The 14,205-nt window shown below is 36.5% G+C and overlaps 1 protein-coding gene across 11 annotated transcripts in view; it reads left to right on the top strand.

Annotated features, from left to right (window-relative positions):
- Pak3 (p21 (RAC1) activated kinase 3) overlaps positions 1–14,205 on the top strand; it is a 256,618-nt gene that overhangs the window by 172,308 nt on the left and 70,105 nt on the right. For 8 of the 11 annotated variants that reach the window (XM_087903190.1, XM_087903187.1, XM_087903189.1 and 5 more), the window contains 3 exons: positions 9,844–9,944; positions 12,446–12,508; positions 14,098–14,142. In XM_087903190.1, coding sequence (XP_087759316.1) covers positions 9,844–9,944; positions 12,446–12,508; positions 14,098–14,142 — 209 coding nt within the window. The remainder of the gene's footprint in view (positions 1–9,843; positions 9,945–12,445; positions 12,509–14,097; positions 14,143–14,205) is intronic. The other 3 variants (XM_087903192.1, XM_087903191.1, XM_087903193.1) reach the window with 3 other exon arrangements.

The following is a 14,205-nucleotide window of genomic DNA, read 5'->3' as shown; positions in this document are numbered from 1 at the left end:
CCCATTGAAACTGGTGCATCGTTTGAAGTGAATATAAAAGAGAAGGGAACAAGTATATATTGCCTGGGAAGAGATGAAAGGCAGCTTCTTAATTATTTTCCATAAAAATCAATACTGTTGAGGATTTTGGAAGATGAGAGCAGAGAAAGTTATAAACGTCTTCAAATGTCAAAGGACTGACTACATGCCTCACATGTGACTGTCATTTCTTTGTCCTCCTCTGATCATCTCCGTTAAGCATCGAGCTTATGAATTAAGCTTGTAGCTACTCTTGCAGAACCAGGTACCACTTTATGGTTTTATCTGCACATCCTGTCTTTAAACCCATAGAAGATCAGGCAAAGGGAAACTGACAGAATGTTTTCCCCCCAAAAAATACATAAAGAAGATTCAAATAGGTTGATTAGATCCTATGAATTACTTTATCAAGTTCCTCCAGAGCAGGAGACTGGACCTTACCCAGTGTACATTCCCAGCTACATGCATGTTTAAAGTCATCTTCCTCAATCCTTGTATGATGGAGGTGAGGCTTTCCTAGAAACGACTTTGTACAAAAAGCCATTTCAGAAGCATTACGTGACTGCCACAAAGTTGACGCACTACTTAAAGCTTGACAGACCTAACACCAAAATGCTTAGTTCAATGATTACTTGCTCAAACGAATGAAAATAATTAAACTTGCTTTGAAAATATGTTTTACCCATTGGAATATACAAAAGTGATTTTTTTAAAAGGAAAGACAAGAAGAAACCTAGGTGAATTAGCAATGATGACCTTGAATATTTTTTTCCTTACAAGCTTTTCTTCCTTTTGGCCCACCTTATTAGCAGGAAGCAACAAGATTTTGTTTGTTTGCTTGTTTTAAAGTATCATTTTTCTATAATTACTGTGTTCTTTTGAAAACTTTGAAACTGTTTCCAGATACAATAGTAGTGTTTGATGCTCATAAAATTAAAATGTTGGATAACTATATCTAAGTAGAACAGAAGGAATGTCTACTGTTTCTTCTCTTGCATTCATTCCTAAGCTAGTCCATCTCTTCACTAGATGAGAACCTTGTTTTTCTACTCAGAATCATTGTGCAGTTTGCCCAGGTTTCTAGGTTTAAGCAAGATACAGTTATGTGGAAACTTTTAAATTTGTTGCGTTTTTGCAGCCCTTCAACTATCAATCTCTGCAAATATTTGGAACTGAAATTAAAGTGTTGTTTTATGCCTGATTTCCATTGCTGTTACCACATAGTATTTCAAATATTTTCAATGGTAAAATAATACATTTCCAGGCTCCCAAATGAGAAAACTAAACAATTACGTGGCCTTCCGTGTAAGGAAAGATTTACATGTCATAAATTTAGGAGGTAAGAAATTCCTGTGGGTCCCCTCCAAAGAGGATATTTGTACATAGAGCAGGTGTGTTACGGAATAGAGCCTGGGCAGAAAGCAGTCCCTCTGGGACTATTGCTTTCACAGAGATCGCCTGCTTCTTTGACACCACCTGTAGGGCTATTATTGCCCCAGGAAAGACTATTCTGAGATACGTATACTTAATCAAGTATAAAAAGGGCTTCCGAGGCTTTCCACTTGAGAGGGATGGCACAGTGCACACTGTGCTCCATGGCTGTGACTGAGAGAATGGAACAAAATGATGGTAAAATAAAATAAGAAAGCCATAACTCCGTATTTATTTCACTGCCCTGGCAGTTAATTAGACACTAAAGTATCTGAAACCTCACAAACCACTAAGGCAACATTTTTATAGATAATCCTTGAATTACAAAAGCATCTCTCACCTAGATAAAGAATGAGCCACTCACTAAGGGTTGCCTGGTAGGAAAAGTGAATGCTATCATCCACAGAATACTAATAGCACTTTAATAACAGTTTTTATATCTTTCTATCATAGTTTTCCCGGAAAGAAAAAAGAAGGAACGTTTTGCTATAAAATAGGCTTCTTAGTATGATGGGTCTCTGACCTAGCCACAATCACTTCTCATGCTAAAAGTGGCACCTCCTTCTGCACAAGTTATTTGGCTTCACTAATACACACCAGAAGGGATGAGGAAGGATTTGCCTCCAAGCCAAGGGTAGTAAGATAATGCCATTTCCAGAAAAGTTCAAATACACAGGAACTCCAATTAAAGTAGCCTAATAATTTGCTTTATTAGATCTCTGTTTTCTTAAAGGACTTCATGGAATACTATGAAATAGAGACATAGGGGCAAATGGCAAGATCTGAGTTGTATTCTTACTCTGAAAACAAATGTAATTTATTGCTGTGTCAGTTCAGAAATAGAATTTGGAGCATATCTGAACTGCTTGTTTTTCAAGACAGGATTTCTCTGGAGCCCGTCCTGGCATTTACTCCGTAGACCAGGCTGGCCTCTAACTCACAGAGATCTGCCTGCCTCTGCCTCCCAAGTGCTGGGATTGAAGGCTGCACCACCACCGCTGAGCTATGTTTGCTTCTTATGTGTCTAGCTCAGTGATGAACATCATAAGAGAGAAATTATCTTAAGGTAATTTTTCAGTTGCAAAATTTATACATGTATTGTGTACGTACAGTTTAAATGGAAGTTTACACACATATGTGCACAAAGGGAGAGACAGAGATCCTAGGAAATGTCCAGTAATTGACCTTAGAAGAAAAGATGCAGTGATAGGTAGGTCCTTTCATTTCTCCATTGCAGGCCACTGCTCATTCTCAGTCTGAGTGATGCCTGGTGCAACCAGGATACCTTAACAGCACAGAGCTAACTAACTTGCCTGCAGAAAATCTCAGTTATCACATCCACCTGCTCACAGATCTTTCCCACGCATGCTTTTCTATTATCTCCAGTTTCATCTTTCTGTCCTTCTTGATTTTCAAGACTAATCCTTATGAGTTTATTGTTGTTTTCTCATTTACATCTCTTTGCTCTATGCACTCTTACTTCTGACCTTTTGCTTCTGCTGCATCACCTACTTTCTGTACCTGTCAAATTGTTTATCTGTCTGATGCTTGTGGCTCATTTCCTGCATCCTACCTCTAGTACACTCAGACTACCCACCACATATATCCGTATTTTCCTGTTATGTATGTTTATACAGAACATTTATTCTCTATTATTCCAATTTACTTCCTGGTGTTCCCTAGTCTGGCTATACTGTTCCTTTTCTTTATTAAGATCATTCTCCCAGTTAATTTGCAAGTTTAAAGTATTGCTTAAGTCCCTAATGAACCATCTAGCATAATCTGTCACTAGATTGATTCTTAATTTAATGCACACTTCCTAACTGAACCATTAACCGATTGAAAGAAAATGAAAGGAAATTGAGAGTTAGTCCATATTGCCAGAGTAATGAAATGCTTACCTCGGAGAACTAGCCCATCTGCGTGTTTACTGTTCTTTGAAACGATTATTTCTGTATTTTAAAATATGCTTAATATTTTGTTTTGGTCTTTCTGCATTAATGCAGCTTTCAGTGTTGCCTTTTAAATTATGCCACATGTACTGGAACAGGTTGCATACTTTCCATTGCTTTTAGTGTGATGTGTGTGTGTGTGTGTGTGTGTGTGTGTGTGTGTGTGTGTGTGTACATATAGGGTAAATTTATGTAGAGAAGTTTTCTCCATGTTCTGCCTTCGATTTGTTTACCAGCATGGTCGATTTTCAAGGAGCTAGAAAGTACTCTAGAAAGTAATTCTGGAAGTAATGATATGACAGCTAAAGAGAAAGAAAAGCATAACTCTTTGGAGTTTTAGAGGACGATAGCAAATGGACCTCCTAAAGCAAATGTGACTCATGTGACAGCTTTCTAAAACAAATTCCAGAAATTAGACAGAATTGTTAAGGGATTTCACATGAAGGAGACTGGTTGTTTTTCTGTGCCTTGAATTTTACCTAACTATGTTGACAATATTAGCTTTGACTCCGAAGTGACATCTCACTAGAAATGTGCCTGAATGCATATAGAGTCAATCTCTACAATAAGAAAACATCACTGACACTATCAGCGGATTCAACTACAAAAATAACTCTAAAATGTAATCTTCACTTCCTTGACCTATTTGGTAGATAACCGTGGCTCCCTCCACAGGGTCATTTCATCTGTCCATTCATGCTTTTGATTATTTATTTGATTTTTTATTAAAACATTGAGTTTTGTACTGCTCTGGGGCAAAGAAGATCTAAATTCCAATCCCTGCCTTCAAGAGACTGATGGGTCAGGAACAGGCAAATTAGTCAATGAGTTGAATTGACTATGGTAAGTCAAAGCAGAATATGTTGAAGACTGTCGGGAGTCAGCCACCGACAGAAGACTGAAGGGAAAAGCAGTTAGGGAAGTCTACCTGAATGAAACAGACCACCAAGCTGAGATGAGTCTTAAAACAGAAAGTCTAGAATGTATATGTAGATTATACCTAGCCATGTAAGGAGTCAGTGGCATTTCTAGTACCAAGAGCACCACTGCAAAGGCAGTAGGCATGAAGCATTCCTTCTTGACTTTTTATGGTTATAACTACAAGAAGTTTAGACTGGCTAATATGAAGAATGGGAGAGAGAGGGTTGAGATTATAAAGCTATTAAGGAACAATGAACATCAGCAATGACTGACTTAGGGACCAGCATCATTAGAACAAAAATAGGAAATACAGATGCAGTATTTAGAAAGAATTAATAAAAATGGAGAATAAATCAGGTTACCAGAAGAGGAACTTGAGAAGGGTGAGGCAGGAAACCAAGGAAATGTAGTTTCACACTCCTTCAGGAATATTTACCGTAAGGAGCCTGGGACGCAAACAACCAGAAATGACTAATGACAAGTTATCTAAACTGGGGTTGCAATTGTGCTGAGGCGAAGCTGAGAGCATCTATAGCATGTGGATACTGTAGATGTTGAAATAATAGAGGTGTGTTGAAGAGATGACTCAGGGGACAGTGTTTTGATGAGGACAGGTGACCTAATATATGACTTTGACATCAAAGTGTCAGCTTCTAGTGACTGTGATCTAATCAACCAACAGGAAACGACTCTTATAAATAAGTCTGAAAAGGAACGATCAGAAATATAGAAGTGGATTCTAGGAAGGAGCTAAGTAGAGGACTTTCAAGAGGTCTTTGATCAATGATGTTGGTTCTTATTGAGAAGACAGTTGAGTGGTTTAAGGGCTGAAAAGTGGCACTTGGGAAAGAAAAAGATTAATGTGTCTTTGGGGACATATTGCAGTTGTTGGGGAAGTGAGAGATAAAGTATAAATTGATTTTTGTAGAAGTTTAAGCCACATAAGGAAGTGGTGAGTGATTACATCAGTGAGTTATGGATATGAGGAGGCCGAAGGATTTTTTTTTTTTTGAATGGAGAGATCTCAACATGTCTTCTGAGCCTAAATGAAAGTTCCAACACAGAGGGAAATACTAAAAAGGAAGGGAAAAAAAAGAATCTTCCAAGAATTATTAGTGTCCTAAGTAGGGTGTGTGACCTTAATAATAAAAGAATCCACATTGCCATGTAATCCCTCCGGCTAACAGTCCTCAATGGCTTTAGTATAGGATGGGAAGGATTTTAGGGTTGCATTATGGCCGCCTGCACTTTGCCAGACAATTGTTAGAGGAATTCATGGAGTGAGAGTTCCCAAGATTGTAGAGGAGGAGCCATTTACATGACACGCCATAGAATGTAGGCCAGGGAGGTGCTAAAATTTCCTTAAAATAGAGAGAGCCAGAGAGGTTTGATTGACATCAGTGTAGAAATGACATTGGAGTTTGGTCTTGAGAAATAGAAGGTTAGTAGAATGCATGGCTGGGCTTAGAACATGAGGAAACAGGACTGAATATTTCAGAGAAAAGGTCATTATGGATAATGAAAGCACTTGGAGTACTTGGGGTACTCCACCCTAGCTACACATTGTCTCTGGGGTTTATCAAATCATCTGTCCAGGTATTACCTATAGAAAGCCTGACAGTCAGTTCTAAGTAGACACCAGACATTGAATTTTTATATAATTTTCCATGATATTCTGGTGAAGCCTGATTGAGATCCATTCCTTTCAAAGATGATGTAGGGAAAGAACACTGATGAGTTCTGAGGAAGGTCAAGAATCCCCCTAAGGGAGGACATGAAGAAGTTGCCCACTTACATCTTTGGTCTCAGAATTATGTCAGTGTAGAGATTAGAAAGGAAGACTGGAGGCTTAAATAGGAAGGAGAAAGTGGCAATCACCTTGAAAGGAGAGTAATTTGTAGGCAAGGGCAGAAGTACTGACCTCAAATAAACAGTTTGGAATAAATTGCTTATAATTAATTGGAATAAAGTGTACCTTCCCATTCTGGCTGGTAGAAAGGAACTGGGATAGAGAAGAATAAACAGTTCCCACTAGGATATCTGAGGAAGCACTCACCATCATCAGATAGATAGTTAACAATTCGCAAATCTAGGGTAGGGCTAATACATCTCACTTTTAATATAGATCCCCCACATAACAGTGATTTACAGAGGAACTTGAGAACCTGCAGCAAGAAATGATGAGAGCATTTAATGAATAGGTGTAATGTAGAAGAGAGGCTTTTTGCTTAATGACAAAAGTTTTAGCTCTAGAGAGAATACAGAATATTAGGATCGGGTATAAAAAAGATGATAGATTACTAGAGGGGCTTTTGTTTCTCTATCCGGTAATAAAATAAAGATAGATTGTAAAATGTGAGATGTTGGACTGTTTAGGTAGCCCTAAGGTAACAAGGAAAATTTATTCATATTTAGAAGGTCCCAAAACCAAATGACATTTGCAACTTGTGGTCCAGCTAGTAATCTATGAATTTGTTCTTTTTTTCTAGCAGAATATGGAAGCCGCATTTAGAAACTGATGCTCACTTGGTTTTATGTTCTCTGCAAATCACAACCTTGAGCTAATCAGGTTGAATGTAAGCTCAACAACCGGTTAGGATGAGTTTTAGTACACATGACCACAGTTCCCAGAATTTTTAGGGGGAATAAACTCATTTTAGAATTCCTAAGAAATGAAGGAAAATAAAAATCAGTTACATGAGCCCTAAATTGTTGATTACTCACTAAATATTTGCTGAAGGTTAGAGCAAAAACTGTCTTTTTTTCTTGAAAATGCCACCAAGTCATCAGTTACGTGGCTACTATAAGCTTAGCTTTGTGGATTTAGTGAGAATTAGGTTCAAATATATAGTTCTGACTTATGCCAACTGTGTAAAGCTGAGTCTATAGTTCAAATAAAATAGCTCTAGAATTAATTTGCTCATGGTGAGACTTTCTTAAAGGATGGTTATTGAATATTCAGGCACAATACAATTGCTAGAGAATGTAAGAGTTAAGATAAAATTTGTCAAATGTTTTGAATTTTAGCTAGAGAGATAGATAGGTAAAGAACATATAATCAGTACTGATAAGTACTAAGCTTAGAATATATACTATGTGGTTTTGAGAAAACGTGAAGTAATGAACATTAAACTTCACAGAGAGTAACTAGTATAAGGTTTGCCATAAGGAAACCCAAGAAAGAGTCTTCAAGAATAAAGACTGGTAAAGTACTAATGCCCACATTTTATGAAGCTCTGAGTTTGATCACCACCACTGCAAATGAAAATAAAAAGAGTAGCAACCAAACAGAACTGGCAGGAGAAGGTAAGAAATTCAATGTTCCAAGCCATAGTTTAGCATAAATCAAAGCTTGGAGGCAAGAGAAAACACATCCGTTTAGGAAGCATTAAATAAGTGTGGATAGTGAGTTTCATGGCAACAATAGAAGCTGGAGAGGTAAACAGTGACCAGGTCATGCATGCTATTAGATATGTTCAGGAGCATGCATTTTAACACCTAAGTAGTGAGAGAAACATTTACTTGATACTAAAGGCAAGAACAGGACCTGACCACGGAACAGAGAAATAAGTCAGAGGGGGAAACATTGGAGGCAGCGGGCTAGGAGGGAAATACTGATGTCTTGGAGAGGGATAGTGACTTCGAAAAATAAAAGGAGATATAGTCAAGACAATTTCAGAAGCCAGGCCAATAATGTAGAAATAAAGTGAAAATTGAGGATGACTCGAAAATTGTTGATTTTGATAGCTGGGCCGATGTAAGATTACTTAGGAGTTAAATGTGAACATTATGATTTAAATATATAGCTTCTTTTTATTTTAATTTTGTCTTTTATTGAAAATAGATTTTTTTATGCAATATATTGTGATCATGATTTCTCCGCCTCCTCCTTCTCCCAGTTTCTTCCTACCCACCCCCAAGTCTAGAACCATCCATTTTTGTCTCTTTTAGAAAACAAACAAGTTTATAAGGAATAACAATAAAATAAAATAAAATACGACGAATCTAAAACAAGCAAATCATAATAGGACAGAAACAACTAAACAAGTAAAAATGGGCCAAAGAAAAAACATAAATGCATACAGCCCCTTTAAAGACTCAAATACATCATTCTATGAATGTCATGATGTTTCGTATTTCCTAATTTGTGTATTTTAAAATAATTTCTTTCAATAACCTATTGGAAATGGATAGTATAAACCTTGTCTTTGTTCCATTTCTCCCCAAGAGGAGTCTGAGACCGTCCTCCTCCTCTAATCTAGGTGGTTAGCAGTATTATTTCCCTGAGATCAGTAACCGGAGGAGGAGCAAGTTTGTGTTTCTTGTTTTTTTGCACTTGGCCTCAACAGAAAGCAAAAGATTGGCTATCAAGCAACCTTCTAGAGAGACACTGTTGAGCAAAGTCTATTCAGAGATTTGTTTATGTTCAGTATTTATATATGAGAGTATGCAGTAAATATGTAGTTGGTAGAGAAGGGGGGAGAATTTATGTAATGGCAAAGAAGTGAAGGGTTGATATAAAGATGTGGGGGCATAAAATAAGAGGCTCTTCAACCAAATTGAGGGGGATTATGAACTTCTGAAAGTAAATGCAATATTGTGTGTATAGTTTTACTGCATTAATGGGTAGATGTCCTATAGACTTCTTTAGATTTGTCAAGTGGTACTTAACACTTAACTATGGAGGCTATCAAAAGCTGGATTCTACAACATAAAAGAAGCTACTTCAACAGGCTTCTGCATCCAATAGAAACACTTCCAAAGTTCTTCAGAGCCTTGACAAATTATGAATTATGTGTTTATAATCTTATTTTGTTCTTTACTTATATAAAGTATTTGGTAATATAATAGCTTGATCCACCGCTGTCACCCAGATTAGGAAATTGCCAGATGTAGGCTTGTGTCTGAGAGTGGAGTTAGTTTAGGAGAAAAAGCTTTGTATAGAAAAAAATTGCAGAAGGACAAAGACTGCACTATGAAACATAGACCAACAAACAACAATGACACTCAAACAAATAATGGTTATTGTATGAGGAAGAAATCCAAATCATATTGGCAAGGAAATGAAGAGACACATTGATACTGATCTCCTGTAATGACGGACAATCAGAAATGAGGAAAAGGAAGACAAAGTTCACAGGAGTTACTTCAGTGAATTAAAGGCAAGGGGAAACTGTCCCATTTGCCCCTCTGAACAAGTGGAAATGATAGCTGACGAAGTATAAATGGCCACTATGGTCTACAAGCCTGCAGAGGAATTTGGACTAACAACTAAGAGGTCTCAAGTCACTGTTCAGCAAGGGTACTATTACTGAAGTAAGCTTGCCGTAAACAATGACATCTTAACTGAGGTTAAGATACACAGCATATATGTTCCTGAAAATACTGAATCTTAAATTTCAAATTTAAGATTTAAACCAGTCAGCTGTCTCTCTATAATTGTTTTGATGAGCCTACTTATACAGCTTACGGAAGCCAAAACTATATGTCAAATAAATACATGTTAACATTTTGTCTTTAGCCAATAAGAAGAAAGAGAAAGAACGCCCAGAGATCTCTCTTCCTTCAGACTTTGAACATACGATTCATGTGGGGTTTGATGCAGTCACCGGGGAATTCACTGTAAGTAAGCTTCTTACTTTGTTTTGTAAGCCATAAAAAACCTATTTCCTTTTTGAAAATAGGTTTCAAGTAAGAATTGCTGTGTTCCAAAATGTTAGATTGGAGATGGACTTTTCCTGAATAATCATACATAAAAATAGAAAGTGGAAGACAACATTGACAAAATTATTCTGTCCATCTTAAAAAAGTGTCTAATCACCCTATCTTACTTGAAAATATTTATTTGCCAAGGCACAGGAAATGTAGCTATTGTAAGGAGACCCTGCCTGAACCTGTTCTTTAATCATGTGGAGCTAATCAAATAATAATTTATTCAGCTTGGTCAGTGAAGGCAGTTCATCTGAATAATTCAGGCTTTATGGTGAGTCCTGAATTACACAGATCGGCTAACTACGCTAACCAAAACTCTCTGTAAAATTTGCCTGTTCACCTGTTTGATTTTTAAGAACATAGATTATTTTTAAGATCATTAACATGTATATTTTGTAGACATTAAAAACCACAAGCCCCATGTTTTAGGAAGAAATATTAATAATAGCATATCACATATGCATTAGTAGTTAGTTATGTAGTTACATATGATGATATATAAATCCTCTATAATAATTGTCGACATGAATTATCTGGATGTGGCATAAGCCTAGATCTATTCCCTTTTGGAATAATTGCAGTACTCAAACAGAACAAACTCTCAGATATATTCCCTGTTATAAAGAAATTATTTGGTACCCCTTTATTAGATGGTGAGGAGAGAAATATTGCTATAAATATGACCCCATATTTTAATTAATTTTTCTACATTCATATACAATCCAATCAACACATGCATTCTGAAACAATAAGAGCTTTAAATGAAGTTAGAAAATTAAGACTTTAATAAAATCACCATAATTCTTGTTTTAGCTAGAAAAATACAGATATTGAAGAGTCGCATTCCCTATCTCAGCATAATGACAAGTTAGTAGACTGTGTCATGTGGTTAAGGTGAAGGAAATAATCAAGTCAATTTGATTTGAAGAACTGAACTACAGTGCTGAATTGACGGCAAAATATTTTTATTTGTTCAGTTCTGGAAGCAAACAGTGCAAGAGTGAAATAGAACCAGAGGAAATGCCTTGGTCTCATCCATTTGAGTAGGCTAATTATTTCTATGTTCTCAGTAGCAAGCAGAAAAAAATGCTCAGAATTAATGAGACTGCTGAAATTGAGATAGATATGATTTAATGAATCTTATTATTTGAGTCAAAGACATTACTTAAATGCTATTTAGTTTGAGCCCAGCTTTTATTTCATTGTCTACATTTCAAAACTACAAACCAATTACCAACACTACCACCATCATCTTTCCCATTGAATAAAAGTTTTTTTTATTTTATAATCTGACCATTGTGTGTTTTAAAACATCCAGAGAGATTCGAATTTTCTGATATCTAAAACAGGAAAAGCCCTCAAACTTCATAGTCTTGTCTAATAATTTAACTCTTTTATTTTAAGAGCTTAATTCTTTAGTCTCGCTTTTCTTCTCTTTTTTTTATAAAAACTTCTCTTAGTTGGTTGCTGTTATTCCATGTTTTCTTTTCTTGCACTTTTTCTTTTTGGGTTCTGCTGTGAATGTTTTCTCATTTAGCATTCTGGTTCATGTCCACTGTTTTAATTTTTTCTGGCAATTTGACATCTTTTGTCACATTTTCTCCATCTTTAGCCCTTTGTTGAATCTTTCTGGGTTCTGAATGGAAATAAAGGGAGACTAAGTCACCACCATCTTGCTGACTGCAGCACCAGCCACTTCCAGTGTGGTCTGAACGAGAACCCAGTTGAGCACTCAGAGAGGATTGAGGTGGAATGTATGACAGACAGATTTTCTAGTCCCGATGCAAGCACACCAAACAACATCCTCTTATAAAATTCATTTGAAATGAACTCACTGTTTATAGTCAATTAATAGAAATTCATTGACCTTGTAGACAGATGCAGAGCAAATTTGAAAATTTGAAATACTTTGTTTCCGTCTTGATGACCTTGCAGCTACTTGTACATACATTTTTAAATGATCATAAATTCTATCTTCATTATTATCTTAACCTATTATTTACAATTAATATTTTAGTACATTTAACTTCTAAACCACCAAAGGTAATACACCTTTAAAACTTCTCTTGGTAGGATTCAGAATTGGGTCTTAATTACCATACATACCATTATGTCATAATCTGTTGGGGGAATTCATATTGTGAAATTTGATTATGGTGGTTGTGGAGGTTGAATTTTGAGCAATTTGATGAACTGTAGACCAGTTGTTTTACAAGAGCCTGCTCTTTTAAACACTAGTTTGATATATTGTTTGGTAATTGCCCTAATGGCTAATTGGCTCTTATAACCTTTATATATGGGCATATACTTGGACCCTAAAGCTAAAATTAGGATGGGAGGTGAGATTTGGGTTATTAAATTATTACAAGTCCTTACCCATTATATTGCCATTTTTGTCCCAAATACTTCAGAACTCCCCTTTCCAGACCTCTAGACCTGTGACGGTCGCTTCAAGTCAATCAGAGGGAAAAATGGTATGAGTGATATAAATTATCATTTCTTATGATAAGATAAATGCTTGGCCTGTTCTATCATGCTGCCATTTTCCTGGGCTACACTGGACACCCCCAGCTTGATGTACACCTACTTGTTATTGTATATGTATATATACAGGCATCGATACGTGCTCCTGCTTCTGATGCTCAGATTCTTAGGTCCTCATTAGCTGTCTAACTTTTTAGATTAGTTCCTCAATTTGGAGTAATGAGATGACTTTCTGATCACGTGCCATTGTGGCATGTGCTCAAATTATAGTAATCAGGCCTCATTGATAAACTGTTTTGTCTCATCTTAGAAAAGAGAAATTATGTCAGCAGTGTAGTCATATGGTAAGTAGAGTTATCTGGAGGAAATTCTTCAACTGACAGCAGTTTTTTCTGCTGTCTAGTGATGATCACACAATTATTTATTACAAAAGTTTATAAGTGCCATGGGAATATATAATACCTACAAATATTCTAATGATTATAGTAATGATCATGCCAGTGAAGTCTGCTTTAGTGGTTATGTGCAATGCATACCTGGATTTGTAACACTTAATAACTCCTTTGGCCATTACAATATTAACCAAATGCTATTAATTGCACTTAGAATCAGAACTGGGATCATGCATGGGCTCCTGAGTTCCAATTTTTTGGCTTAAGGCTTTAGCATCAATCTGTGTGATGAATGCATGTAAAAGTGTTGTTTCACTGTGCTTGGAGTAACCATAAATGCCAGGAATCAAGAGCATATATTCCAAATCAAAGTCGTTGGGTCAAAGCATGTTTCTTTAGCATTTGAGATGTCGTAAAATAGACAAATCTGTTCATTTATGTCTGATCTTATTTGTGGGAAGTGGGTTTTGTGAACTATATCATCAAATGGAAATTATTCATGCAACATATGAATTGAAATGTTTTCCCTTCCCCTGATATAAGTGCATATTAAACCTAAGCATAGTGTCTGGCTCTGTAGGGATGGCTTTAGTCTAATTTTCTCGAAGCCACCCATGACTATTACCACAAAATACAGAATAATGTCAATTAACACCAAGCTCAATATTGTTATATAGCCATCCTTTTAATTTTAGCCGCATAGATTTGTCCAATGAGAAGTAGAAATTTAGCTAACCAGTATTGGGAACTGAAATTTGTAAATTCATCCCATGACCATTGGCTATCTGGGATGACCCAGCTATAAAAGCAACTTACAAATGAATATTGAAGCTTTTCATAATGTCATCCTTTGTCCCTCCAAATCTTTGTTGCTGCTTTTTAGTAATTTCCCCAATCATTTAATGGTAATTATTATTATTATTATTATTTATGGAGGAAGCATCTGGTCCAAAGTGGAATTATATATCCGAACTTTGGAACACTATTGTTTTCTCTGTTCTCTTAAACCCATTGTCCTCTAGCCTGCCCTGTTCCTGGTTTAGTTAATACCCCCCTATTTCCATACCTGCCCCACTTTAAAAGGGAATCCCCCATTCAGACCCATTGGTTTCATCTCTTCCCACCTTCTAAGTTGTCCCACATTCTGTTTTAACTTTCTTTTCTTTCTTTATTTACGTCCATTACAGCCAGATCTCTATGGCTCACAGATGTGCCCAGGGAAGCTCCCAGAGGTGCGTCACAGGCCCAAAAGAAGCTTGCATCAAAGTGCTTCTTTGAGATGTCATAGCACTGCA

This window comes from Myodes glareolus, chromosome X (assembly GCF_982192425.1).
Source record: "Myodes glareolus chromosome X, mMyoGla1.1, whole genome shotgun sequence".
Classification (NCBI taxonomy): Eukaryota; Metazoa; Chordata; class Mammalia; order Rodentia; family Cricetidae; genus Myodes; species Myodes glareolus.
The sequence above is the reverse complement of the archived record's forward strand: the minus strand, read 5'-3'. Positions and strand labels throughout refer to the sequence as shown.